Source organism: Fusarium mangiferae, assembly GCF_900044065.1.
Source record: "Fusarium mangiferae strain MRC7560 genome assembly, contig: FMAN_scaffold003, whole genome shotgun sequence".
Lineage (NCBI taxonomy): Eukaryota > Fungi > Ascomycota > Sordariomycetes > Hypocreales > Nectriaceae > Fusarium > Fusarium mangiferae.
Window position 1 is genome coordinate 2242882 of NW_024573923.1, and position 26531 is coordinate 2269412.

A 26531-nucleotide genomic window follows, 5' to 3' on the forward strand; every position below is an offset into this window, starting at 1 on the left:
AAGCGACCTACGGGCGGGACGGGACATTCTAACCGCTACCATCAGGGGAAAGAGCGGGCAGCCCTCATGAGTGTGGCTAGTGGGAGTAACCTAGGTCTGACCACTGATGTGGCTGTGCAGAACCGAGCTTGCCCGAGATAGGTAGACTTAGTACTTACAGAGGTACACTCAGTTACCATGAGGTACGAATGAGGATGGTGGGGGATATGACGCTTTTTGTACCTCAACAGATAAGGAATCAAAACCTCCAATTGTTCGCTACCTAAAATCCCATCAGACCAGAATACAAAGGCCGTCGCTTGTATCTCATCTCCCATCCCTACGGTCTATTACAAAGTGCAACCATGAACTATCCCATGAGAGACAAAGCTGCTCACTTCAGACGTCCTCTGGGGCCAGATCAGAACACGGCCAACATACCTATCATTGACATTTCTGCTCCTGATGCCGACCAAAAAGAAGTTGCTAAACAGCTTGTCGACGCTGCTGAAGAGCATGGGTTCATTTACATCCGCAACTTGGGCCTTGACATTCAAGCTAAGGACATTGATGGGGCGTTTGATCTTGTGAGCAAGAGAAGGAGATGTATTTGAATTGATCGGGAGTTCAGGTGGCTGAGAATACCGATATAGGTCCGAAAGACGTTCGAATGCCCCTTGGAAGAGAAGCAAAGGTGCACGATCCAGACCAACAACCGTGGGTGGTCTGGCATGCACTCCGAAACACTGGATCCTAAACATCAAAAGGTACATTTGCGTCATTGTTCCAATTGAGTACTTTATTGGGATAAAAGGCTAATTCTCTTAACTTAGGTTGGGGACTTCAAAGAGTGAGCAGCTTCCGAGGCATTCCATGATATGTCACTAAAATAGCAACCGCAGAGCCTTCAACTTTGGCGAGTTCGCAGATGGGAAAGCTCAACAGCCTCTCCCATCTGACCTGGTTTCTGATGAGCCTCAGATAAGTGCTTTTGCTAACTCATGCCATGACCTCTGCCAGAAGCTTCTCTACCTGCTTGGTCTAGGTCTCGGTGTAAGTCGATTCAGAAACAATCAGCCTCAAGCATTATCTTATTGTGAAACCAGGTCGACGATTTCTTCTCCTCTGCTCACAACACAGAAAAAGGCGCTTCGAGCTCTATCCTCCGCTTTCTGCGTTATCCACCCCCGGAATCTACTGCACACTCCGAAGATGACATTCGTGCTGGAGCTCACTCAGACTACGGTTCTATCACTCTCCTCTTCCGTCTCAAGGGACAAGCAGGACTCGAAGTTCTCAGAAAGGATAACGTTTGGGCACCTGTTCCTGTGTGTCCTGATGGCACTGAAGAAGACCCCAGCCCGCCCATTCTCATCAACATCGGCGATCTGTTGTCATACTGGACGAACGGGCTCTTCCGCAGCACTGTACATAGAGTCGTCTTCCCCTCAGAAGGCAGCTCCGGGGTGCAAGGGGAGACAAGCAATGGGCCAAGGTATTCAATCGCGTACTTTTGCCACCCTGTCGGGGCCGCACCTCTTGAGCCTGTCCCTAGCGAAAGAGTGAAGAACTACACCCCTTCCGAGGGAATGTCCAGCGAGAACCCTTATGCTACAAGAAAGGTCATGACAGCTGATGAGCACCTATTTATGAGACTCAAGGAGAGTTACGGCGATCTGTATGAGGAAAAATCATAGTTGGATTACACATGTTAGAACAGCACAATCGTTTTTTATCGATATAGTGATCCGTTCCTCATAAGCTAATGTGGTCTACTGGCTGTGTATTTTCATCCCAGAGCTCTCGTCACCGGGTTCTTGGTTCTAGATAGTGTAGAGCTTCCAACGCATGCGCCAGTCAGAGAACCCATGAAAGTATTTCTCTTCGATAGACTCGTCTTCTTGTGTCGTGAGATAGGGCAAAAAGCGCCAGTCGTGAATTTCGACATGTGTGCCTTTGTTGAAAAGATGGTCCTTGCGAAGCTCCTTGAACTTCTCCGCTACGTCCTTGAACACAAGTTCGTTGTTGCTATCGCACACAACATAAGCCTTTGAAGGTGTAGTTATTTTCCCGTTCTGTCTGGCCTCCTTCTCAGCTTTGAGCCATGTGTCGATGTCAGTGACAGGGGTGTCAACACCATGCTGAGCGAGAAGCGTTTTCGCTTCTTTCATGGCGAGAAGGCCTGGCGAAACGAGTACAACGGCATTTGCAAGCATGCAGTCTTCGCCAGCATACACACATTGTCCTTTCAAGGCCGTTGTTACTTTGGCTATTGACGGTTTCAGGCGCTCAGGTTTGCTCTCTGTCTGAAGCTCGTCAGTGTCTGGGTCAATGATGAACTGTACGACTTCAGCGTTAAGCCCGTCGGAGTTGCTGGATTCACCAAAGAAGCTCTCACTCGGAGAGGCAGGACAACATGGTGCGCAAGAAGACATTGCGGGCTGAGGTCGCGGGTTGTTGTCCCTGGCGGCGAGAGGCGCGCGTGGTTGTGAAGCAAGATCAATGTGTGGGGAGTCTTTTTGGCTTATCGATGCTTCACTGCTACTCCTCAAGCGTTTGTGCTGCGAGTTTGGTCCAGTGGAGGGCAGGCTACGTTTGTGTTTGGCGCACAATTTCGTGCGTGACGATGTTTCAGCTCGCAAAGATGGTGTAGCTGTTATAGAAGGCAAATCCAAAGATGGGGCCCCGCGAACTCTTTCGCGTCGGCCGCGGCAAGGGCTGACTTCAACTGGTGATTTTGTAGCCAAGGGCGATGTTGGAGACCGTGTAGAGGTGGTGTTTTGTGTTGATTTGCGAGGCGATGGTGTTGGCATAGTAGTCACTGTCAACTGGCTCACAGCGTCCACAGCAATACCACGAGGGTCAGCTGCTTCGAGTTTTGCAATCCACTGCAGATTTTCCTGGCTATCTTCTAATTCGCCGGCGGTCGTAGCCTCCTCTGCCAGCGCCTGCAACTGCTCGAAAGATATGGTGTCGGTGAAGTCCCGGTCAAAGTGAACTTTGGTCACCGAAGGAAATCTGAGACTCCAGAAGCCAGTATTTCCCACTCGGTCAAAACTGAAGCATTTCAAATCAAGAACCAGAGGCCTAGTAAATATAAACGTCGGCGGTGACCCTTGTTCAGCTCCGGGAGCCAGTTTGAGAGCCAGTGCCTCATTGTCGTCGGGAGAAACAGGCTCCGGGTTTGAATAAGTGACAACTTCTCTCAGGATAGTCTCGTTCAGCTCTACAACATTGACAATGGTGAAATCTGGCTTAGCGCCCCAGCTTTTGACTGCTTGTCTGTTGTCCAGACAGCCAATATAAAAATGAGTCCACTTGAGCCCAGGAATCCGGTAACTCAATGCTTTTGTCGGGTCATATCTGGCACCGACAACCGAAAAGTCGCCAACATCTCCAAAATTGCCAATGTATTCCTTCTTGAGTTTGATGCAGCAGCTCGAAAACTTTCGTCTTTGGTCTGTAAAGTCGAAATATGGCCCATCTGATTTCAAAACAAGGCCTTCTTTCCGAGCCAAAATAACCATGGCAAAAGCTTTACGAAGAGTTGAGGCTCCCAGAGGCTGTCCAAAATCAATAACTTGGCGCGGAACGAGGCCCGCCCATCCTTTACGGCAACAAATGAGGCTGGAGAGGATCTTAAATCTCTCTGAATGCCTCAAATTGATCAGAGACTGATCCTCTAAGAGCATGACGTCGTAGTAAATTATCATGAGGTGTTCCTGGGGCCCAGGCCTAGGAGTTTAGTAACGCATGGCGAAGAAAGTACGTAAAACTTACAAGGAGTCTAGCTCTGTGTTCAAAAACCTTCCTCTTCTTGATACATGCTTCCTAATCTTATGAAACGGAAGTATCTTTTCCTGCTGTTCTGTGTTAGAACGAGCTAAAAAGATGACTGAAGATACCTACAGAATCGTCATATACAACCAATTCCCCTTCCAATATGCACGTTTTCTTGACTCGGGCATCGGGCTGCCCAATCTTGAGTGATTCTAGTATGATCCTGTCCATGGGGTCAGTTCGTATTTGCGTGTCGTATCATTTGTACTGACCTGTGAAGTGCTACTCTATCTTCCGTGCTATCTTTGCCGCTCTTAGAGAATATCTGTATGCATTTATCCCCCTTGTCTGGATCGACGTGAATCTGACAATATTCGCCATCAATCTTTTCCTCCACACTCATGCGCCCGTGGCCCATATCTAGACAATGCTTGATGCTACGCCCCTTGACCCAGGGTTGACGTCCAATTTTGACACCCAGTTGAGGTTTAACTGTGCCCATAATCTGTTCGCGTGGTGTTTTGCGTCCAGAATTTGGAAGAAGCCTTCCTCGTATTGCTTGAAGGGAAGTGATCGCAGTGGCAAAATCATCCTGTATCTTCAGAACGCAGGGCAAAATAGGATCGCACAGTCGATATATAAGGTGCGGGTCTAGAGCGAGCGGCTGGTAGCTTTTCAAAACGAGCCGCGTAAACCATTTTGCCTCTGTTGCGCTCAACCTTCTGTAGAGGCTCTCAAGATCAGACCTGTTGCCTGGACTTAGGCTGGCCTGTGAGGCACGAATCGACGGGGAGCTCCATTTTATTTTGGCGGCGAGGGAATGAAGAAGTTGGTCAATTTCTTCAACTGTAACAGGGTTTTTATGATCGTAGCTAGGGCTTGGCTAATATATGATCAGCTGGCAGCTTCCAAGCCTCGGGTATACTATACTCACTGTGACTGTGAGAATGCGAAAAACACAATCTGCCAAATCGACACCAGACCCGGGCTGGCGGTACTGAGCTAACTCCTTAATCCTTGACGAGCCAAGTAGATATGCACGGCCAATAATTCTCTCCAAGCGGGCAGACTGGATACAGTAAACTCGATCGGTCCTTTTTTCAGGAAGAAGTGTCGATAACAGCGCCGGGAGATCCGTATCGTGAGCATCTACGTAATTGCGATGGCGAGTGAACCACTTTGTGACAGTGTTGGAGCAACTCTTCTTATCGAGAGAAAGAAGGAAGGATTGCTCGAGCAATTCACAGACCAGAGAGAATGGAAGCGGCATGCTGAGAGAACATTATGCCTCGGTAGTCATCCAAAAAGGTGTCGTTGTGTGAGAACAAAGAACAGCTCACGACTTTGATTTCGCAGCTTGAATGAACGGGTGGAGGTGATTCAATTGTTCATACTAAAGTGGAGAGAACAGGCAGCACAGTCACGGCATGAGAGCAAAAGATGCCATTCTCAAAAGCTTGTAACAAGGGACAGTGGCAGTGCCTGAGGTGATTTGGCGATGGATGTAGTGAGTGAGATAATTTACTTGTCAGCCAGAGCTGGAACCTGCCCTGAATGGAGAGGACGCGAAGTTGACGCGAAAGTCACATGATGTATCAATTAAGAGTACCTAGGTACTCTAGAAACACCGATCAACCTAAGGTACCTACCTAGGTACAGATACACATGCACCATACCAGTTATTCTTTCAGAGAAGTTACTCGGCGTTGTAAGATGGGTTTTGCAAGGCAAGAAAAAGAAGATAAAATCTTGAATAATTCCAAATGTCGCTTGCGTACTGTACCAGGATATTCACAGCCGAGCTATAAGATCATCCTCTTCAGGCACTATCATTATTATTAGAAAGTCTAGAAAGTCTGGAATGGAAGGACGACCCAAAGAGCAATAGTCAACTAGATATGCAAGTCAGCTTACAAGTGCAATTACTACGGACCTGTAATTACGTGCAGCATAGGCGACGGTGATGAGTTGTGCTCAACTCTTCTCGATCTGCAATTTTAATGCAAGGTCCGGTGCAGGCGCAAAGACAAAAATGGGAAAGACCCCTGACCCTGGATGACAGGGTCATGGGAACGAATTCTCCATCGTCGTGACGAACGTCGACCCGTCGGCCGGACGCTTCAGTAGTACCAAGCAGCCAATGATGGTAAGGAGATAATTTTTATAAACTAGGTTTGTTTGACAAAGGTAACTAAGGGCAGTGCAGACGCTCGTTTGCCGTCGTCTTGTAACCCTTGCCTAACAAGAAACGACCTAACGCACAAGCTGCAGTAGTAGCCTGTCGAGTTGGCAGTTCTCGTGACAACGGATCAGAAGGAGAGGCTGGAAACGGGGCGGTCTGATGGATCGGGCATCGAAAAAAGTTGAAACCAAGAAGTTGAGATGGCCGCCCTGTGAGTCAAGCTGGGATATGGTCCACTTCCCACAAGGCGTTGAGCTCGCTCGATAGATGGCGCAAAATGGGGCAGCGACAGCTGGTTGTCGGGGTCAGGTGGTGCGATTGTCACAACCTGTATGAGACCTGCGGGTTGGGCCGTAAGTGCAACATTTTGGGTCAGTTCGCATGGCACTGGCATGGCATGGTGTTTTGATGGATGCCGAGGATCCATCCATTTATTTGATTGATTTATGAGCCTCCCTCCATGACTGCCTACCTAGGTACCTAGTATGTAAACAAACATGCCCCAATTTCCAACACACGAGACCCTGCTGCAGTAACATCTACAGTTCATGTCCAATACTTTACCTTGCCGGGCCTTATTAATCCATGATCAAGTTCACGCGCCTCGAGTATTACACGCATTACCTATATCCTCAATTACAGGACCACTCGCCTACTGAGACGTACGGATACTTGTTCGCGGCTCCAGTTACCTTGACAGGGCTGCCGTCGAGTTGGCCATTCTCCCGGAATTGCGCATCATCAACAACATCCAGTTCTCCTTTGCTTTTTTCGACATTCCATATTTGCATCCCGTAAACGCCTGTTCGGGAGTATTCGCTCATTACACTCTTGATCCTTTTCTTTGCCGTCAACCCTCTTTTTCATCAGTATTCTCTCCTTTTATATCATCTTTGTTTCTAGCTCATAATTACTTTACAGTCTCACTTCTCGACGACAATTGATTCAATCAACGGCTCCTTATCGTCCGCCCCATCCGCTTAACGCCATCTTATCCCTTGCCGGGATTCGTCAATTTGTTCGCATCTGGCCCTGGCTTTCTAATTCGAGAAGTTCCTGCGTCCTCCCCAGTGTCCAATGGTGTTCCACTGCTCGCTCCTATTCTCCTGACAACCGCCCCCCAGCCTGGTTCAACGCCCGCCCAGTCAACGTCTATCCAAGTTAGGGGATCTAGGGGCGTGCTACCGAACGCCTGCAGGGCTCTATTTACGACGACGACCACTGAGCAATTGGTAGACACTCCACCAAAACCCACCCCGGCTGGCGCCATACCCCATGCGAAACTTGATACACCACTAAGCCACCCACAATCCACCTTGGACTCGCCTCTCTCCTTATTCTGATGACTGGCTTTCTCTTTCAAATCTGCGTTGCCCATCGTTGCTCGTCCGCTCTCTTCAATGATCACCGCCATCTGACACAGTTACACTATAGAGCGCTCACTACCAGAGCCGCTGTTGCTGCTGTCGCCGCTGCTAGATTGCGGCGCCTCAGAGCCCTCAGAGCTCCAGCCACTCATTTCCATTCTCAGTTACATTTCAATTTGCATAAACGCCGAAGACTGCTCGGCCTCCGTTCCCTACTTTTCAATAAGTCGAATCCCTACGAGTTAATAGGCATGGCCTCGCAACAACAAGCTATCCGTCGACGCTACTCAGTTGCCGACCGTCTGCCAGCGGATTTAGTTCTTCCCACCACTCCATCCAACTCAAATTTTGAGACAGCCCCTAATTCGACCATTTCTGGTACTGCTTCTCCCACTGTCGGTGTCGCTGCCTCTGTCAACCCTAGGTACGCTCCCGTTCGTGACCTGGCTCAGGGGTCCAACCCGAGACACCTGAATTCCTCCTCGCACAACCGCCACGGCAGCATGACTTCGACAGCAGCAATGCCTTCCCGACCAGCTTCAAAGGACGAGAGCGCCCCTTTCAGACGTGGCCACGCTCGTGCCAAATCTAGTGTATCCAGCATGAACCGCCAGGTCAATCGACTCTCTTTGACGCTTCCAATTGCACCCCCTACAAGCGACCCTTCCCGACCAACACCGACTTCTGCTTCCATGTCATCAGTCCCCCCGACACCAATCGAATCTGGCATTGCCACTCCTGCTGACGCAAATGAGTTTATCATCGCAATTGCTGCTCAGGAGAGACGGGTGCTCGAGTTGCGTGAGGAATTGTCGCGTGCCGAAGCAGATTTATCGTTGCTCAAGAAGAAATGGACTGCACAAGAGAAGAAGGGCGACACCATCCCTCTTGAAGCATTTCGCAGTCCTATTTTATCCTCAGAAGATGATGCTGCATCTTTCCGGCGAAGTGTCGACTCAGATCGCAGGAAATTGTTACAGCAGACTCAGAACCCAGCGACTCCCAACCGAAGAAGGGTCCTCCGTGGCGGACATACAAGAACCCTATCTCTGCTATCGCCGGCGAAACCAGACGCAGGATTCTCATTATACCAGGATCGCGATCACGAGCACGAGCAAGTGAAATTACCTTCGATAGAGCGCAGGACCGCTCAATTAACAAACCCTCATTTATCTAAGCGTGCCTCGTGGCAGCCACGCACACAACAAAACGGCCCGGTTGTTCCACAGATTGTCGAGGACTTTAAGTTGGGCCTCAGGGCTTTTGTCGAGGACATACGCCAGATTACAGTCGGGGATGAGCCAATCAATGGTCAGCCCGTTCGATCCAACAGTGTCAACGAACGTGGTGAAGGCAATCGAAACCAGGATACCGTACGACTGAGTCGTCCGCTACGGCCCAAAGTGAGCACAGTATTTGAACCACCTCACAACAACTCGAATGCGAATGAGACCAAATCCTCGACCTCGACAAGCACAGCATCGAAAAGGCCCGAACTACCTTCTCGGAGCAAAACAAAGTCCAAGAACAAGTCTTTCTCTTGGCAGCCTCTTGGATTTGATTCGATGGATGATAACGACTGGTCTAATTGGGAATCTCCGGCCTCATCTTCCAAGACGTCTCGCTGGAGTGGATCTACTATTGGCAGCGGTGGACTGGACGATATGTCTGCTACTTCAGATGAGGGAGAACCTGCGGACTCACCCTCGTAAGTCACTTGGCATTGGAACTGAGATGAATTGCAAGTGAAGATGCTGACCTGGCATAGTAAGAAGAAGTCGACCGGCTACGAAACCCCGTTGCTCTCTCCTAAGCTAGAAGAGCTTCTCCCTAATATCGTCAACCAGTTCTCGCCCAGTAACATCAAACGCACCGCGACAACCCTGATGGATGAGTGGGAGAAGTCCCTTACAGACCCCAACTATCCTCATCAGACACAAAACAAGGAGAACACCACTTAGACAATCTTTGTCCCAACCTTTCGCAGCGCATCTCCATTATGTTGAGCATACTTTTGAAGCGATTTGCACACATTTCTTTACATAAAAAATGGCCAGGCGTACACAGTTTCGGTATCACAGACCGGTATTTGATGACAAAGAAAGAAAGAAGGAAAGAAAGAAGGAAAGAAAGAAGGAAAGAAAGAAGGAAAGAAAGAAGGAAAGAAAGAAGGAAAGAAAACGAGGCTCGTCTGCCCCTGACGGAGTTTGCAATTAATGAATCCCATTTCGTTGCGCGCTGTCGGCACTTTTGGAAGGGCTTGTTCGAATCTCATATTCCGAGTTATTTTGCTATTTCTGTCGATTGTATCTCTTCTTATATGGCTTGTGTGTCGGTTTTCTGGGCGTATCGTCTGAGAATCTGTGCACATGCAATTTGGGCTTTTGGTGTTATTTAGGATTATGATAGTGAGACGACCCTCATGAGTGACGACTAGGGAACCGTCACATTCTAAGTCAATTCGTAGTTTATTAAATCTTTTAAATTTTGCTCATCTTTCCATGACTTAAGCGACAAGCAACATTCTCACTTCAAGAGCTTTTGACTCGCCCACTAGCACATTCTCACTGTTGTTTAAAGATTTAGCAGCAGGGGCATTCGCGCCTCAGATTTATCGAGTCTCGGCTACTTAGTACGCAGATCTACCGTCAGACTCGTCTCCAGGAACTCCATCTATTGTTCGTTGCTGGGGCAGCCAAGCAGGAGTGGAGATGCATTCGATCTTGGACATGGGACGACGTAACTACAAACGGTGGAGATTATCCGAAGTCTGAGTGATCCTGCAGTAGCAGGGCGTCGAACTTGATAAGGACGGAGCACAGTGAACATGCGGTCAAATAAACAGTCCGATGTTTTGCGGGTTTGCAGTCATGATTATATATACCAATGGAGTTCGGTAAACTTGGCTGCAGCGATGCAAGCTTTCGTTCCGAGCTTGGCTAGTAGCATGGGTCGGTCTGTCGACTTATTTTTGACAAAAGTATATCTTGATGGCAATTGATGAAAATACTCAAGCACCTTTCATCGGAGATTTTGAGCATTAAGCGAGTGCGAGCAAGCCACCACCACCGAGAGGGACTTGACTAGACCAACGTGAGTCGCGTATGTAGTATCATCGAGGCATATCGCTGCTTCTGGATCTCGCATTCGCTTTGTCAACGTATTGCTGAGATATGTTCCTTGTGACTTGTGACTTGAATAATCTGGTAGCGGCCGAACCTCCTCAGTAGAAAGAACAGTCAATATACAAACCACGCGCGCTGATTCTTTGATGCGACTCTTCCAACTCTGGCACTCAATATCGAACTGAATGATAAACGACCACAAGATGACGAAATCAGAATTCCGTTCCAAACTGGAGCCAACTTCCCGGCCTCTGACATTTGCCTCAACAGCGGGGATGCTTGTAAGTCATGGGCCCTGTTTTCATACTTATTCTCAACTGACACATGATAAGTTCATGTTCAAAGACTGCTTCAAACCTCATACTACAGTAGCCATTGGATCGTTCATTCAACTTGCTCTCTGCGCCGTTCTTCCTCTGCGTTGGGCGGTCGTACCACCCTTGGCCGTCTTATTCAACTCCATTATCACAACCATGATACAAATTTACAGCACAAAACCCAATGAGTACAATAATAATGTCGTACCAGGCCGTGCCACTGCACAACTTCCTTTCTCTAATGGGTTCTTTGGTTCGATCCCCGGAGCAAGCCCCGTTGTAGTCTTTCATCTCGGAATCCAGACCAACCACCCTCTCGGTCTCGCAGCACCAGGCATGGAGCAAATTAGCAAATACTTCAAGGCTATGCATAGAGATCTTACCTCCAAACGAGACGAATATGGCATGCTGAGCTCCTCAACATGGCGCGGAGATGAAAAGAGCAGCAATAACACCCTTCTTCTGATCTACTACTTTCGTGACTTAGAGAGTCTGCACCGCTTCGCCCACGACGAATTACACCGCAAGGCATGGGACTACGTCAATAAGGCTAAGCTGAAGCATGTGGGGATCTTTCACGAAACGTTTAACGTGTCGGCTCGCGAGTATGAGAATGTCTATGTTAATTGTCATCCGGTACTGATGGGCCATGCGACGGTGAAGACGACAGAAGGGGGCGACGAAGAAAGGTGGATTAACTCCCTTGTCAGTGCAGATGCTCCCCTTTTGAAGACACAGTATGCAAGGATGTCCAGAGATGAGCACGGTAGTTTGAAGGACACGGAGTAGTGTAAAATAGTCCTGTCTCTTGGTTCGGAGTGTGCCCATCAAAGGAATGGATATGCTGAGTTCTGGATCGTCTAATGATAAGGTTGTTTTTAACCATAAGATCTCAATGAAAAGAGGTGAATCAGAGGCATATTTACCTAAGAATCGATCGGTAGCCATTACTCCATGGTTTCTTTGCATCTGAGACTCAAGACTGTGTTTCTCATTGCTACGAAGCGCAGCCTGAGAATGAGATTTGCTAAAAGTAAGCAGCAAGTAACAAACGGACACATGAGTATGAGGACTGCTCAATGGATCTTCGCGGGTCCATCAACATGGGCAACGTAGTCAATAACATTCGTGAATATAACTCTGCAGCCTGACTTAGAAGTCTGAGGCCAAGTAAAGTCCAAGGTATCCAAACCAGCAACTTGTCAACACCGGAAAACAATACATATAACAGATAACGCCTCTCAACGCCATACCCTTCTACAGAAATTTAAACGTCTAAAAGTCGATAACCAAGAATGAAACACCCCCGATGACACCGGCAAGGAAAAGGAACGTCAGAATACCTGCACCAGCCTTATCAGCCGTGGTGATGTCCTTCATTGGAGGGGTTCCATCACTGTCGTTAATGTCCGTATTTCCACCGCCCGGGTTTCCTTTGGATGTTCCACCGGTCTTGGAGGTGACAGGCCCCTTGGCACTCTCCACCAGCGTGTACATGATGATCGAGAGGGCGTTCATCTGGGGACCAACTCCAACAGAACCATCAAAGCTACCCGTCGTCCAAGAGAAGCCACATGCTGTGCCTGCAGGCCCCTTGTAACCCTCTGTGGGTGAGCCTGTGCAGATTTTAGCGGCGGCCTGGGCACTTGTCTTGATGAGCTTCATGATCTTGTCGTTTGTTGAAGAATACAGTTGCGTGGTGGCTGCTAGCCACCGTGCAAGATATCCCTTGAAGCTCTGTTGGTCTTGACTGCACTGTTTGTGAGGTTCGCAAAATTGCTCGTAGATGATCTCATCTTTGACAAATTTGTTGAAAACATCATCGAGGAGGCCGTCTGCTCGCTTCTTCCAGCTGTCACTCGACGTAAGGTTGTACATGACCGCGGCGCCGTGGAGGAAGATGCCTGTGTTGTAGGACCACTGTGTCTTGTCGATATCGGTACATTTCTTTCCTTTAGCATCGCTGATGTGAACACCGTCCTGAACTGCAAACTTATCGGTGATGATCCCAGAATCCTCATGCCACTTCCACAACTTCTCAGCCCAGTCCGAATAAGTGTCGTTACCTGTGTACAGCGCTAAACGAGAAGCGACATTGAAAAAGCAGCCATTGGAAATGGCGTTCTTGTAGTCGTAACCAGTATTCCACTTAAAGATCTGCCAACGCATACCTCCGTCGCAGTAGTCTGCGTCCCAGCGACTGACGTACTCATTGAAGACAGCTTGAACCTGTGCGAGCCATCCGGGTGTGTCCTCAGGAGGATCTGGGAACTGATGCTCAGCTGCTGACATTGCAGCCATTGCCCAGAAGCCTTGGTCGTCGTTTCCTTCGGTCATTGTCTGGTTATCGGGCATGTAATCGCCGTCTGTGCCGGCTTGATGAATCATGGCTTGTTTTGTGATGTTGTTATAAGAGTCGTCACCGGTGAGCCACCAATAATCAACGAGAGTACCGAACATCGCGCCAGCCTCCCACCCTACTCATTGTCAATAAATGTTTATGGCTCGGTTGGCATGGGAGAGTTACAGTAGTAGGGATCTGGCAAGTTTCCTGGTGTATCGCCGGTGTTGTTTCCTGTGTAGTATTTTACCAAGCCATAAGCTGCCTGGCCCGCAGCCTTCTCGATAGATTCTGCCACGATGCGTTAGTTCCGCTACTTGGTTGACGAAAATTAAACTTACTATTGTCATCCCATGTTACGTCGTAGGCATTGACAGCTGCTGCCCAGCCAAGTACCGTAGTGGTTGTTCGAAGTAATGAATGCATCTTGGCAGCTTAACCCAAAACTCGGAATACCAAGACAAAGACAAGGCGGGAATAACAGATGGACTGGACCCTGCTTGATGCCAAGCTCGGCTCGTGTATCTCACTTAGAGGCGTGCGTCGCCAAGACTGAATTCAACGATATATGGTGATAGAAATATCCAACCACGAAGATGAAAGAGTGTACCCAAGTAAGTAGCGGAAGAACAACGAAAGAAGGAAATCGTCAAGGAAATGGGAATCGATCGATATGCAGAAAGAGAAGACGTCCTTCCTTCTAAAACTGGCATGGCAAGAAGGGGGATGGATGCTCGAAACACCCCAATTTTTTGCTGTGGGCATGGCCACTGCTGACATTGATTGATGTTGGACGATACGTCAGGGACTCCACTGAAAGTTGGGTTGAAGGGTCCCCTTTGGAAATGAATTTGCCCAAGGAGAGTGGGAGCCCATCATGGTTCGGGCTCATCGGGGCCATACGATGTGATGGATGCTTGTGCTTGTGCTCTGAGGCGGAGCAACAACATGGATCCTACGGGAACGTGGATCGTCAGGGGGTTTACATTTGTACATACACAGGTGACAGTTACATAGGACTTCGAGTCTGCCACGAGAAACGGAAGGCGAGAGCAATGTGAGGGAGGTACGCAAGCAGACATGCAATGCACTGCACACTGCACACTGCCCAGTACCTGATTATGATCGTCTCCAGCGTAAGCATTGCTCCATTTGTTCCTGGGATAAATGCGGTTCCTGGAGCCAGCACGATCCAATCGTTGGTTCAATCCCTTTTCTGCATGACCTGAAGAGCGGATAACAAACTATGGAGCATCTCTTTTAATTCGGCCGAGACTGAAAGAACCATCGTATCGTATGCCTACATAGGTACTGTAGGCAGTGCACAGTCGATGAGGCGCGTGTGTTTCAGTTTCCAGGAAGGGCAATTCGGTCTTTACTTAGCGAGTTAGCCAAGCCGGGATCACGGAACTCATTGTTTAATCATTTGGTTTAGGTTATTTTATTCCCGCGTTAGCGTGTGCCTTTGAAGAAATTCTAGAAATACTGTGGTAGGGATACTATACTGTGTGGAGCGGTATGTGGGAACGATACCGGAAATTAATCCCTGCCTTAATACACACGTACCTAGGTATGTCTGACCGAGCATGCGTATACACTGTGATTATCCTGACGCGTACACAAGATAGACAGTTTCTTTATCCATAACGCGCTTTGGTTTCCAGTCTAGCAATTGTTTCAGCCACTGGAGCTGAACTTTGTCTATGTACAGTATGTACTGTCTGTAAGTTAGAGCATGCAGGATGTTGCAAAGTTATGGAGGATCCCGTCTAGGCTTATTGATATTTGGACCAGCAACCTAAAAGGTCTTGCGCTGAATAGGAATTGATGAGTCTGATGTTTCCGAAGTACGCATTTAGCATTCTGGTGTTAGAACAGAATTGCTTCACGGGATAACACTGGAAGCCCACGCAGGCTTCACGTTATTGACATCATTGCATTGGATTCTGCTAGCCAATATATCATACTTACATTCTATTCCACCTTATTCCTCAGAGACAATACACCAGTAAGTGCACAATTACGCTTCTGCTTTTTCATTACTTGTTAGTTGATTAATCAGTAGGCTGCGTATTAGCAATGGACATGCCTTGGCTGGATTGCAATGCGTTTAATTAAGCTTATAAAAACACGGTTCACAAGCTAGGTAGTATCAAATTGTGGCGAAAATAAAGATATTACTTGAATAGGAAAGCCGGCGGCTACACGCATGTGTGTACGTGCAATGCCGCCTCTATACTGCCCCCTAACCATTTAACAATAGACAATGCAGTTAAACAACTCGTTGAGCCTCCCATGTCTGTCTGAAGCCTAACAGTTGACTCAACTCCACCCCATTTCCAATCTGTACATCCGTAGGAATTGCGTGGTTCTCAACAGCTCCATCATCAACATACCATATGCCCACCTCTTACAAGTCTCATGATTGCAGGTCAATGGCCACATGCTCATTAACAGTGGGCAGAACTTCGGTATACCTAACCCGAATACCCAATATCCATGAATGGCATCTCCCGTGACATATTCCTTACCCCGGCCTCACAGCTCCAACCCCGCTACAAACCCCGCGATTCCCCCACTTGAGCTCGGTGTTGGCTTCCATTCATCCATCCTTCATCGCTTGAATACAGCCAGCATAACCTCACCTGATTGCCACTTCCATTGTGGCGGTTATCTTGGCAGCTGGTACTTAAGAAGCTTTGAATCACCTCAGATATCAGTCCCAGTTGATCAATAATATTTTCTTAATTAAGAACCACTTCATATCATCTCGATAATACCGGATGACCCTCCGTCCATTACCATGTCAGCCAAACACTTTGTCAACGATCCAACCCACCTTGTCTCCTCGGCTCTCCATAGTCTCACCCTCACCAATCCGTCGCTCGCCCTAGATCCAGACTTTAAAGTCATCTATCGTCGTCCTGATTCCAATGCCAAAGCACAAGTGTCCATTATCTCAGGAGGTGGCTCCGGCCATGAGCCCTCATTCGCCGGCATGGTCGGCCAAGGCATGCTCTCCGCAGCTGTAGCTGGAACCATCTTCGCATCTCCCTCTGCAGAACAAATACGTACAGCAATCACCTCTCGTGTTGATACATCAAAGGGCATCCTGGTCACCGTAATGAACTATACCGGTGACGTCCTCAACTTTGGTATGGCTGTTGAAAAGGCCAAGGCTGCAGGGCTTGAGGTTAAGATGGTGGTTGTTGGCGACGATGTTGGTGTTGGTCGTGCAAAAGCCGGAAAAGTCGGTCGCCGTGGAATCGCAGGTACAGTTCTCGTTCACAAAATCTCAGGTGCCCTCGCAGCTCTAGGAAAGCCACTTGATCAGGTTGCCAAATATGCACAACTGACAGCAGACAACCTCGTCAGTGTGGGCGCCAGTCTCGAACATGTACATGTTCCTGGGCGAAAGGCCGATGCAGAGGGCAGTCTTGCGGCAGACGAGGTGGAGCTGGGAATGGGTATTCACAATGAACCCGGCTCTGGCCGTGAGAAGGCTGAATTACCTGATCTCGTAAGTAAAATGCTCAAGCAATTACTCGATACCACAGACAAGGATCGAGCTTTTGTGAACGTTGATTCCAAAGAAGTTGTTCTCATGATCAACAACCTGGGAGGAGTCAGCGTTCTTGAGCTGGGCGGCATCACTGCAGAAGTTGTGAGTCAGCTTGAGTCAAATTACAATATCCGGCCCGTGAGAATACTCAGTGGAACTTTCATGACCAGTCTGAACGGTCTCGGCTTCAGCATTTCCCTTCTTAATGTGGTGTCTCCTGATTTCGAAGCTCCGAGCATGATTGAATTGCTTGATGCTCCCAGTGAGGTGGTTGGATGGTCCGCACCCGTTCAGGCCAGCACCTGGGAAGCCAAGAATACCAATGCAAGAACCGGCCGTGCTGGTGCTGCAGGGGATATCAAGTCTAGTGGTCTAAAAACAGACCCCAGTACCGCGCAAGAAGCACTGAAGAAAGGCCTGCAAAAAGTCATTGATGTCGAACCAGAGGTCACCCACTACGATACTATCGTCGGAGATGGTGATTGTGGAATCGGGTTGAAACGAGGCGCTGAAGGTCAGTCCGACGCATTGTGGCCCCCTGGAGAAAGCTGTTCACTGACATAATACAGCAATCCTTAAGCACATTGATGAGCAGCCCCTTACCGGCGACGTTGTCGTGGATCTCTCATCAATCGTAACAATTGTGGAAACAGCCATGGATGGAACCTCTGGAGCTCTATATGCCATCTTCCTCAACGCCCTGGTTCATGCGCTTCGTGAGCTGTCACCCGGCACAGCCTCGCCCGAAATCTGGGCCAAGGCCCTCAAAATGAGTAGCGATGCTTTGGCTAAGTACACGCCTGCTCGCCCTGGAGATCGGACGTTGGTCGACGCCCTTCATCCTTTCGTGGAAGCTCTTAACCAGACAGGAGATGTCAAGAAGGCAGCTGGCGCAGCACTGGAGGGGGCTAACAAGACCAAGGGTATGCAAGCCAGCCTGGGTCGGACAGTCTATATCGGAGGCAGTGGCTATCAGGACGTTCCCGATCCTGGAGCCTGGGGGTTGGCCAGCTTCTTCCTGGGCTTGAGCAGTTAAGCAGTCTTATGACCTCTGCCTCTGTCTCAAGGTCGAAGACGGAAATGTAAGCCAGTAATGCCGAAGGAACCGGCAGTGTGCAAATATTTATAACACGTGTAATGAACAGAATATGGTATGGGGAAATCAACATGTTTTCAACGCCTATGTAGTCCCTGTGAGTCTTGCCCGTAAGACATACAAACATCCCATACTTAGATTCGAGCTCTCGCCGCCCCAAAATCATGACGGTAGTGAATTATTAGCTGAGAAGAACCAAAATGACGCTGTCGCCTCGTAGGAACCTGGAGTAAAGTCAGCACCCATTTTCGACGTTCCTGTCACCGCTCATTGTCAAGTTGTTGTGTTGTTAACGTACATCTTGCTGATGAATCTATCCTTGTTCACCGGGCGGCCCTTCTTCCCGTTTGCTAGCCGAGGGGTCTCTGTCCACATCTCCTTTACATTCTCCAGAACCATATTGCAATGGCGATCGAAGGCTTTGACACGCGCAAGGAGCTTGCGGTTGTTGCGGATGGAGATGAGCACTTGCACGTGCGATCGAACGGCGGTCTGAAGGATAGATAGAGGGCCGGCAGAGAACTCGTGTTCTTCTAGCTGGGCAATCTCGTACTCACTAAAGGATGATGTGTTAGCAATGGGGGACTTGTCGCGGAGCTGGATGAAGAGGAGGAGATGCCTGTCACATACGTGAGTTCATTGCGCGACTTGCTGAGAAGCTCCCTAGTTGGTCTGTTAGTACTATGGGACTGAAAAGTAGACTTGTTACGACATACTGAATCTTGGGGTCCGTCGACATCTTGGATATATTCTGATAGTTTGGGATGTTGGAGATGCGCGCGCAAGGCTGAAGCCCAGATAGGTCAAAAAGTTGACGACGACTTGAGCACGTGTCTGATTGGCTGGAGGTATCGACCCACCTTTCGAGCTTCATGAGAAGTCATGTGACGATAGTAGACAGCAATCCCTCCACCAAAAATGTGGCTGCTAACCTTGGTATGGGTTTTTGGGCTACTCGGCGGCTTGTTGCGGACGGTTGCAAAAGCATTGCCGCGGACCTCGGACAAGACTCCAAAGCCATCTTATACCCCCTCTTCCTTCACCTCGATGCGCATGTCGATCGCATGTGCGCATCGCTAATTCTTCTTCTCATACAATGTCATTTCGAACTTTGACAGTCCGAGCTTGTGCCTCAGCTAATGTTGCAAACCGGAGCTCACCAAGAATCTTCAATATGGTCCAACAATCAAAGATTCTGAGCTCCTCGCTCGGTGCACGACAGGTGAACACAATTATCTGGATTTTTTTATTGCTATTGATTCTAATTTCGTGTTGTAGCTTTCATCCGAAGCCACCAACATCCGAGAAAAGCGAGGCGATGATTCAAATGATGTAGTTTTCGAGAGCAAGTATGGCCTACGAACCGTCATGCTCAACCGGCCAAAGAAGCTCAACTCGCTCGATGCCTCGATGATCCGAAAGATTGTGCCCCGACTAATCGAATGGGAAAAGTCCGATCTCGCCAATGTTGTCGTTATGAAGGGTGCTGGCGAAAAGGCCCTCTGCGCTGGAGGTGACGTTACTGCGCTCGCCCACCTCAACTCGGAGAGTGAGGACGGTTGGCAGAAATCAGCACAATACTTTGCCCTCGAATATAAGCTGGACCACTACATTGCGACATACAAGAAGCCCTATATCGCTTTCATGGATGGTATCACTATGGGAGGTGGTGTTGGTTTGAGTGCCCATGCCCCTTTCAGAATCGCGACCGAGAAGACCGTCTTTGCCATGCCCGAGACTACAATTGGATTCTTCCCCGATGTCGGCGCTTCATTCTTCCTTCCTCGAATGAACGGATCTGTCGGGACTTTCCTTGCGCTTACCAGCGAGCGACTCACTGGCCCCAACGTCTTCTACTCGGGTATTGCCACCCACTACCTGCATTCAACCAGCTTGCCTGATCTAGAGGCACGTCTAGCCGAACTGCGGTTCCGGGACAGCGACGGTTTGCCCGAACGACTGGCACTCATCAACCAAACTCTTGAAGAATTCTGTACCGGTCTTCCATATGACCAGCCCATAACCTTGAGCGGCGAGATTCGCCAGGCAATCGACCGATGCTTTAGCAAGCACACCATCAGTGAGATCATTGCTGCCTTGCAGGCTGAGCGGGGTCCAACTGAGGAGTGGGCGCAGAAGCAGCTCAAGACTCTACACAAACGATCACCTACAGCTGTGCATGTGGCTCTTCGCCAGATGCGTGTGGGTGGTGAGTGGGACATCGCTGAAACATTTAAGAGGGAGCACCAGATTGCGACCAAGTTCATGCAGCATCCCGACTTCACCGAGGGTGTATCAGCGCTGCTCATCCGAAAGGAGGCGCCCAAGTGGCAGCCTGAGTCTCTCGAGGCCATTGGGGGCACAAACGTGGCCAAGCCCTTCTTTGAGTACGACTCCAATAATGAACTAGCCCTGTTCACCGATCGCACATTCAAGGAATACCCTCATCGGGAACTTGGTGTGCCATCCGAGAAAGAGATCGAGCAGATTCTGTCAAGGGGCACATATACCCAAGAGCAGCTGGCCAACAAAATTGTGTCGTCGCGCAACGGTCGCCAAGGCATCGCTGAGGTCGCCAGAGAGATTATCGCCCGCAAGACGGCAGTGGATGACCAAGGCAAGGCTGTTTGGATGGCGGATGAGTCGATCCCTGGAAGCCGACTGTAATTCCTCACATGCTACCGATGCTTGAATAATAAAATGTAAAAATAGATGCCACTGCAAGATGTAAATCATGTAGTGCGTGTGCTGATAGATGAATTGCGATGATATCAAGCGATAAGAGAAATGTGCTTCAAAATAGATGATGCTTTTTCTTCCCACATGGAGTCACATTCATGAAGTCTAGAATGATCACGGCGAAAGTGGCGAACACGAGGCTTGAAGTGGGGTTGGGATGGAAAACAACAAGAATCATTCTGGTGAGAGATGAAACCTTGGCTGAAAAGTCTCATTTTGTAGCGACTTTGTTGAGGGACATGACCAGTGACCAAAGAGGGGCAGATGCAGGTAGTGGAGGGTTAGATGGGGCGGGTATGTAAGCCGAAGAAGAAACACCAACTCATGTTTTTTAGGTATGGCTAATAAAAGGATGGATAGATACAGATAGGAGAGAGAGAATCAAACGAAATGCGGAGATAAGGGAACAGGTCCAGCAAGACGACCCAGTTGGCAAACATGTAGGCAGGCACCCGGTAGAGTCTATTAGATGACCTCAGGCAGAGGGCAAGAGTATAAAAGGGACGGTGTCCCGCCGCAAGAAGAGCCTCGAAAGAAAGACGAGACATCTCCGTCTTTCTCTGGCTCATTTCTACCCATTTTCCCGTCATCGAAGCAAGTCGGCAGTTACTAGGTTGGCCATAGCAAAACAGCCAGCGAAAAGGCTCAGGTTCGCAACCAACTAGAAAGATACGTACCGTTTCAAAAGTACGACGACTTACCATTGAGACAGGCGAACAAAGGTTTCGCTTCAGATAGCAAGGCACGTGAGTTCTGCACCAACTTGAACCAAGCTGCATTATCCGGCCCCACTAAACCGCTCCGTGTCGGAAGAGGTGGATTACGCTCCGGCGAACCCCACCACCGCCCGGGCGGCGCGTCTAGAAGTCAAAGAAAGCGCTAACTCACGTCACCGATGCAGGCACTAAAAGGGTAATTGACAGGGGTTATTGGCTCATCAACCACTGGAGTGACACGGCGACCCTCCATCTTTTCCTCAGTTTCATTCGAGCGGAACACGCCTTGAAGCTGCATCACAACACACACTCAAAGCATCTGTGACTTTTTTATCATTGATACTTCAAACTTGGGGTTTGGTTCGAGCTCTTCTTTTCTCTTATTGACCACAATCCCGTCACTGTCTTTTTACCCTTTTTCACTATTTTCTCCATTTCCTGGTTGTCTAGCCAGCGCGCAAAACTATCGGCACGCACTTTAACTTGATCCACCTTCGCTCCACGACGCGACTTTGGCGGGTTAGAGCGCGTCACGAACATGACGCCCGCCTCCCGAATTTGATATCACGTCCCGGCCAACGAGCTCAAACATTAAACCTCCCCACTACTATTTCCTACGCATCGTTGAAATACCCACTGCCAAACTTCACCTCTTGACCTTTTACTTCTTACTTCTCGGCCGTCGCTGCCTTGTGTCTACTTACATGATATACACCCACCATATACGACGACGATAGAATTCACGATTGATTATTTAACCGCCATCTCTGACCTCCCCCCTTAGGGGACTAACTGCCATGGCTTCACCAATGCCCAATTCTATTCAAGGCGGCTGGAATCACAACGGTCAGACGATGCAACAGAACGTGGAAACAAATGAAGCAGGCGTCCAAGTGAGGCCTATGGGCCGTATGCGAAATCAATGCGTCTGGTAGTTACTTTGCTAACTTGATACACAGTCAAGGTGCATTATACATTTGACAAGGATGCCAAAATAAATTGCCTTGCTCGCTCAACACAAACCCTCTTCGTTCAAACAATTCCTCTTGACGAACAAAACTCTATTGGCATTGTCGACTTGAGAGCGTGCCTACAGGCAATCACCGAATGCAGCCCGGAACTCGGAAATCAAGATAGTGAGGGCGACTACACCATTTACGCACTCGATTATTCAGAACCAGACACCCCCTTAGTTGGACAAGGCATGCTATCATGGGCACTCGATTCAATGCGTGGTGGTGAATGGCTCTCTCAGTCACCCAAAATGGTAACTGGGCGTGTCACCAAGAACTTGCTTGCCGTCTTTGGAGGAGGAAACCGCGAGACAATCGAAGTCAAGCTCAAGTTCACTGTCGGCTCCAGGCTTCAAAGGCGAGAACCAAATGTTGACATGCCACCCGTTGAGATACCACCTCACCCTATGCAACCCACGCCTTTACAGCCCGCTCCACTGCAGCCTGCCTCTCTGCCACCCTCCCGCTCTGCTGAAATGGCCGTGGCTTCTGGTGCCGCTGAATGGAGCTCTTTTATCCAGGCCAACCCTCATATCGGACACACAGCACATGTGTCTCGAGTGGCATCACCTGCCCTTTCTCAAGGCGCACCGCCCCCTGTCACAACTGAACGACGAGACTCGATAGGCCCCGCGATTAGTCAAGCCAACTCAGGATCGGATGTCCAACGCATAGCACCCATGCCCGTCCCTCCGTCAACGACCGCTGCTTCTACGTCAAGACCCTCTAGCAGAAGCTCCCGCAACAGGAAGCCGCCGACAGGGCGGCCTCGCGGTAGACCGCGAAAGAAGCCTGCCGAAGGAAACACTTCAGGGTACGAAGACGGCACCGAGGGCGAGGATGGCGGCTCAGTGCCAGTAAAGAAAAGAGCCAGGCCCATGAAGGTCGAAAAGGCTGCCCCTAACCCCTTCACTTCAGGTCCGGAATCTCTACGTGTCACTGCTAGTACCGCTGGTTCTCTTCGAAATTTCCGTCCTGTTAATGCAAACAATGAGGCAGTCGCTGGGAATCATCTACAGGAAGTTCCCCGGGCTCCTACTCCCGTTCCCGAGGGAGGACCCCTGAACGGCCCGGCCCAGCCTGGCCCCAAAGGCAACAAGCCTCGGAGGGAATCCTCGATGCGCAAGGAGCTGGGTGCTACTCTGAGCAGTCAAATACCCCCGAGACCCCTTCGTGCCTTGTCTCCGAGTCAAGAGGATGGCCGTTCTCCAGAATCGCCTGTCGAAACTCCTGCCTTTTCAGAGGATAGCCCGCAGGACATACGGTCTTCCCCCCCTATGCCACGAACAGAATCTTTTATGCGGTCAAGTCCTCCTCCTTCCAGTCCTGTTTTGCCACCAATGCCCTCCCTACCACGACAAATATCGAGCTTTGCGGAGAATGAAACAGACGACTTGTTGGATGAACCTGTCTTGCCAACAGCCAAAGAGGGCCAGACTTACAGCCAGCCTAAGACACAGAAAGTAATGGAAGACGTGGATAATACCGGAATTCCAACTCAAGTGTTCAGGATCGAAGATGGGCCAGAAGGCCAAGGGCTCGTCCATATCCAGAACTTCAACACCCCTTACCCAACCTCAACTCCTGCTGGTCCCCCTCCATCAGAACCCGTTACCGCGAAGAAAGTTGCCATCCCTAGATTAGTTCGAAATTCTTCTCAGAAACGACCTGCAAGCTCAAAACAACAACCACGGAGCTATGCACCAACGCCTCCTCCTACGACAGATGCTCCAGAAAAGGATAGCCCAGTCCCTACCACTGCATCCTTGCTGCCTGATTCTACTCAGCCGCAGGGCAACCAAGCTACAGAGGCAATGGAAGAAGATGCCCTCTTTGAATTAGTGCGCGCAGTCTCTAGTTCCTCTGAGCCTAATGCTTCAATTTCAACTAACCAATCTACTGAAGGATCTTTACCTACTTCAAAATCAAGTACTCGTGCCATCGCACCAAAGCCCCGCCCCTCGCGACCACTCGGCAGATCACAGTCCGCAGGAGTTCTAGCTTTGCCATCTGTTCCGGCAAGCGAGCCTGCCGGGCCATCTTCTCTATCACAGTCTGTCCTTGCGGAACCGCCCCGTGCTTCTACAGATACCACAACTTGTCTTCGTCGTTCCAAATCGGTCAGCGTTCCCAAACCGATTGCTGCCAGTGACCCTTTGGGACCGCCTGAGACATATTTGATTACAAACACTCTACCTACTCTTTCAGAGGCTATCTTTCCGCAGAGCGATTTTCCTCCTATGCCCTCGTCCCCGCCCTATAAGTCCAACAAGAACCAGATCAAGAAGGACTCCATTAAACAGAGGCTAGAATCTGCAATCGCAGCTGGCGAGATGCCTCCGTTCTGCACTAACTGCGGTGCCATTGAGACCCCAACCTGGCGCAAGATTTGGGTTCAGGAACATGACGGAGCACCAGAGAACGTGGAGTACTCAGAGAAGCCTGGCCGGGTTACTGCCATTGAGATTCTGAAACGGGATAAGGACAAGAACCCTCTGTCCCATCGTCTTATCAAGAAAACGCTTGGTTTTGGTGATGACCGAAATGACTGGTCAGAGAAACTGCTCTGCAATCCCTGCGGTATATGGATGTCTAAATATCACAACCACCGCCCACAGGATAAGTGGGATAATGGGCTTCTGGGCCAGAGTCGAAAGAAGCGGGGATCCGCTGGCCCTGAGTCGCAGGCAAAACGTGCCCGTACTAAGAGTTCTTCGGTGCCGCATCCTCCGTCAGAAGCCTTCCCAGTCACAGACTCCATTGGACCGGTCGAGCTTTCATCCCCTAAGCAAGCTGATGTTATCTCTATGGGATCACGAGTTGATGAGGATGCAGCCATGCAGAATGTCTTTCATTTACTGGCGGCTGATGGGCATCATACTAAAAGCATGAGCCAGTCAGTACCAGGCTCTTCCCATTCACGGGCTTCCAGAGGTACCGGGACTGCTGACAGTCCCATCGAGATGGACCTTGATGATGAGTTGGGAAGCACTCGACGCCTGCTCTTCCCCTCACCCCGTAAGGAGGGTACACCGAAGACCTTGGGAGAGATCGATGCCAACATGACTAAGACAGCGGATTGTCGGCAAAACAAGGAAATCTGCGGAAAGGAGAATGCAGTTTGCGATGCTCAGAACGAAGATCTCATCATGGATGATGACATAGAGGCGCTGTTTAACAGCCCAGTTCGTCCTTCCACGCCGCCGCCCAAATCCAAGGCGGATGCTGACTCGGCTCTCTTCAAAACCCCGACACGTCCTACACCTAGCCATCGACCTATCACACGCAGTGTCTCGCGATCTCTTCGATCAGTGAGAGATTTGTTGTCTCCTAGCCAACAAGCGCTTCTGCAAAAGACGCCGACCAGAAGTCCTGCGAGCGTTAGGCGCAGCCCACGACTGAATCTGGAGAGCAAGCTGGAGAGCGTTCTCGATACCCCCCTGAGCCGAACCATAACGCAGTTGCTCTCTGAGCCAAACTTTGACTTAGCGAGTAGCAATTTGGATTTTTCCACGCTCCCATTACTAGACACAGACCCTGCCAGTCTAGGTGACTTTGGCAGTTTTCTCAGCACCGACGGCATTGCGCCAAGTTCTTCCCCCAAAGATGGTAATGTGAACTTCACCTACAGCGGTTCAGATAATGTCTGGGCTGAATGGGGCGGTATTGAACACAAAAGTACTGTCCAGGAGAAGGAGAAGTAAAGAATGGATGTAGACATTGTTTTGCTTCGAATGCTTGTTTTTTTGAGTTGTTTTTTACAGCACTGTTAGTCAACAGGTCCATGAAGAGCACGACGGTACGAATAGCTAGGTTGATTTTTCTGGGACAGGCGAAAGCCAAGTAGACGGCGTTGGGACAATTACACGAAAGTAACGGCGCTTACTTATTCACAGCGGATACGATACCTTGATAGTGGCTGAGAAATGCCTGTTTTAGAAGCAAATTGCGGCACAAGAAAGCAATGACTGATTAATTAATTACAATTTTGATAAATCCCGATACATCTGCATTGACTGTCTGTATCTTAGTGAGAATACTCCTAGTTAGTCGTTCTAATCATAATAACTAAGGTATGGCTGCCCATTCTACCAGTATAAGAAATTGACCGTGTGCACGATTGGTAGCACTGTACCATTAGTTTCTGACCACTTAACGCGGTCTGGAAGTTAGTTACCTATGATACGACGCGTCTGGGCGCGCCCACATCCAGACCCCTCCAGACGTTTTGACCTTCACCAATGCCATCTTTTTAATCCATATACGACCTTTGTCTTTGCCAGAAATCTCGGTTTGCTACGAACAACGAACAAC

At 49.4% G+C, this 26531-nt stretch overlaps 9 protein-coding genes across 9 annotated transcripts; 6 read left to right on the forward strand and 3 right to left on the reverse strand.

The window, feature by feature from the left end:
- Positions 1-344: 344 nt before the first annotated feature.
- FMAN_04400 (uncharacterized protein) lies at positions 345-1676 on the forward strand (the record flags this gene model as incomplete). Its single annotated transcript, XM_041828895.1, has 5 exons — positions 345-566; positions 633-746; positions 813-829; positions 882-1032; positions 1086-1676. The coding sequence occupies 5 exons, from the start codon at positions 345-347 to the stop codon at positions 1674-1676; spliced, it is 1095 nt and encodes a 364-aa protein (XP_041679713.1).
- A 126-nt stretch (positions 1677-1802) lies between these two features.
- On the reverse strand, positions 1803-5029 carry FMAN_04399 (uncharacterized protein; the record flags this gene model as incomplete). The annotated part of the gene is made up of 5 exons (XM_041828896.1): positions 1803-3714; positions 3760-3842; positions 3889-3982; positions 4032-4642; positions 4694-5029. The coding sequence occupies 5 exons, from the start codon at positions 5027-5029 to the stop codon at positions 1803-1805; spliced, it is 3036 nt and encodes a 1011-aa protein (XP_041679714.1).
- A 2530-nt stretch (positions 5030-7559) lies between these two features.
- On the forward strand, positions 7560-9269 carry FMAN_04398 (uncharacterized protein; the record flags this gene model as incomplete). The annotated part of the gene is made up of 2 exons (XM_041828898.1): positions 7560-9016; positions 9077-9269. The coding sequence occupies 2 exons, from the start codon at positions 7560-7562 to the stop codon at positions 9267-9269; spliced, it is 1650 nt and encodes a 549-aa protein (XP_041679715.1).
- A 1367-nt stretch (positions 9270-10636) lies between these two features.
- On the forward strand, positions 10637-11539 carry FMAN_04397 (uncharacterized protein; the record flags this gene model as incomplete). Its single annotated transcript, XM_041828899.1, has 2 exons — positions 10637-10714; positions 10766-11539. The coding sequence occupies 2 exons, from the start codon at positions 10637-10639 to the stop codon at positions 11537-11539; spliced, it is 852 nt and encodes a 283-aa protein (XP_041679716.1).
- Positions 11540-12025: 486 nt separating this feature from the next.
- FMAN_04396 (putative DFG5 protein) lies at positions 12026-13517 on the reverse strand (the record flags this gene model as incomplete). The annotated part of the gene is made up of 3 exons (XM_041828900.1): positions 12026-13227; positions 13278-13382; positions 13433-13517. 3 exons carry the CDS (start codon positions 13515-13517, stop codon positions 12026-12028), a joined length of 1392 nt encoding a protein of 463 aa, XP_041679717.1.
- Positions 13518-15894: 2377 nt separating this feature from the next.
- FMAN_04395 (putative glycerone kinase isoform) lies at positions 15895-17689 on the forward strand (the record flags this gene model as incomplete). Its single annotated transcript, XM_041828901.1, has 2 exons — positions 15895-17167; positions 17223-17689. The coding sequence occupies 2 exons, from the start codon at positions 15895-15897 to the stop codon at positions 17687-17689; spliced, it is 1740 nt and encodes a 579-aa protein (XP_041679718.1).
- A 241-nt stretch (positions 17690-17930) lies between these two features.
- Positions 17931-18488, reverse strand: FMAN_04394 (putative small nuclear ribonucleoprotein chain D2; the record flags this gene model as incomplete). Its single annotated transcript, XM_041828902.1, has 4 exons — positions 17931-17973; positions 18048-18305; positions 18380-18412; positions 18466-18488. The coding sequence occupies 4 exons, from the start codon at positions 18486-18488 to the stop codon at positions 17931-17933; spliced, it is 357 nt and encodes a 118-aa protein (XP_041679719.1).
- Positions 18489-18845: 357 nt separating this feature from the next.
- On the forward strand, positions 18846-20416 carry FMAN_04393 (uncharacterized protein; the record flags this gene model as incomplete). The annotated part of the gene is made up of 2 exons (XM_041828903.1): positions 18846-18971; positions 19028-20416. 2 exons carry the CDS (start codon positions 18846-18848, stop codon positions 20414-20416), a joined length of 1515 nt encoding a protein of 504 aa, XP_041679720.1.
- Positions 20417-22001: 1585 nt separating this feature from the next.
- On the forward strand, positions 22002-25921 carry FMAN_04392 (uncharacterized protein; the record flags this gene model as incomplete). The annotated part of the gene is made up of 2 exons (XM_041828904.1): positions 22002-22113; positions 22164-25921. The coding sequence occupies 2 exons, from the start codon at positions 22002-22004 to the stop codon at positions 25919-25921; spliced, it is 3870 nt and encodes a 1289-aa protein (XP_041679721.1).
- Between the last annotated feature and the right edge of the window lie 610 nt (positions 25922-26531).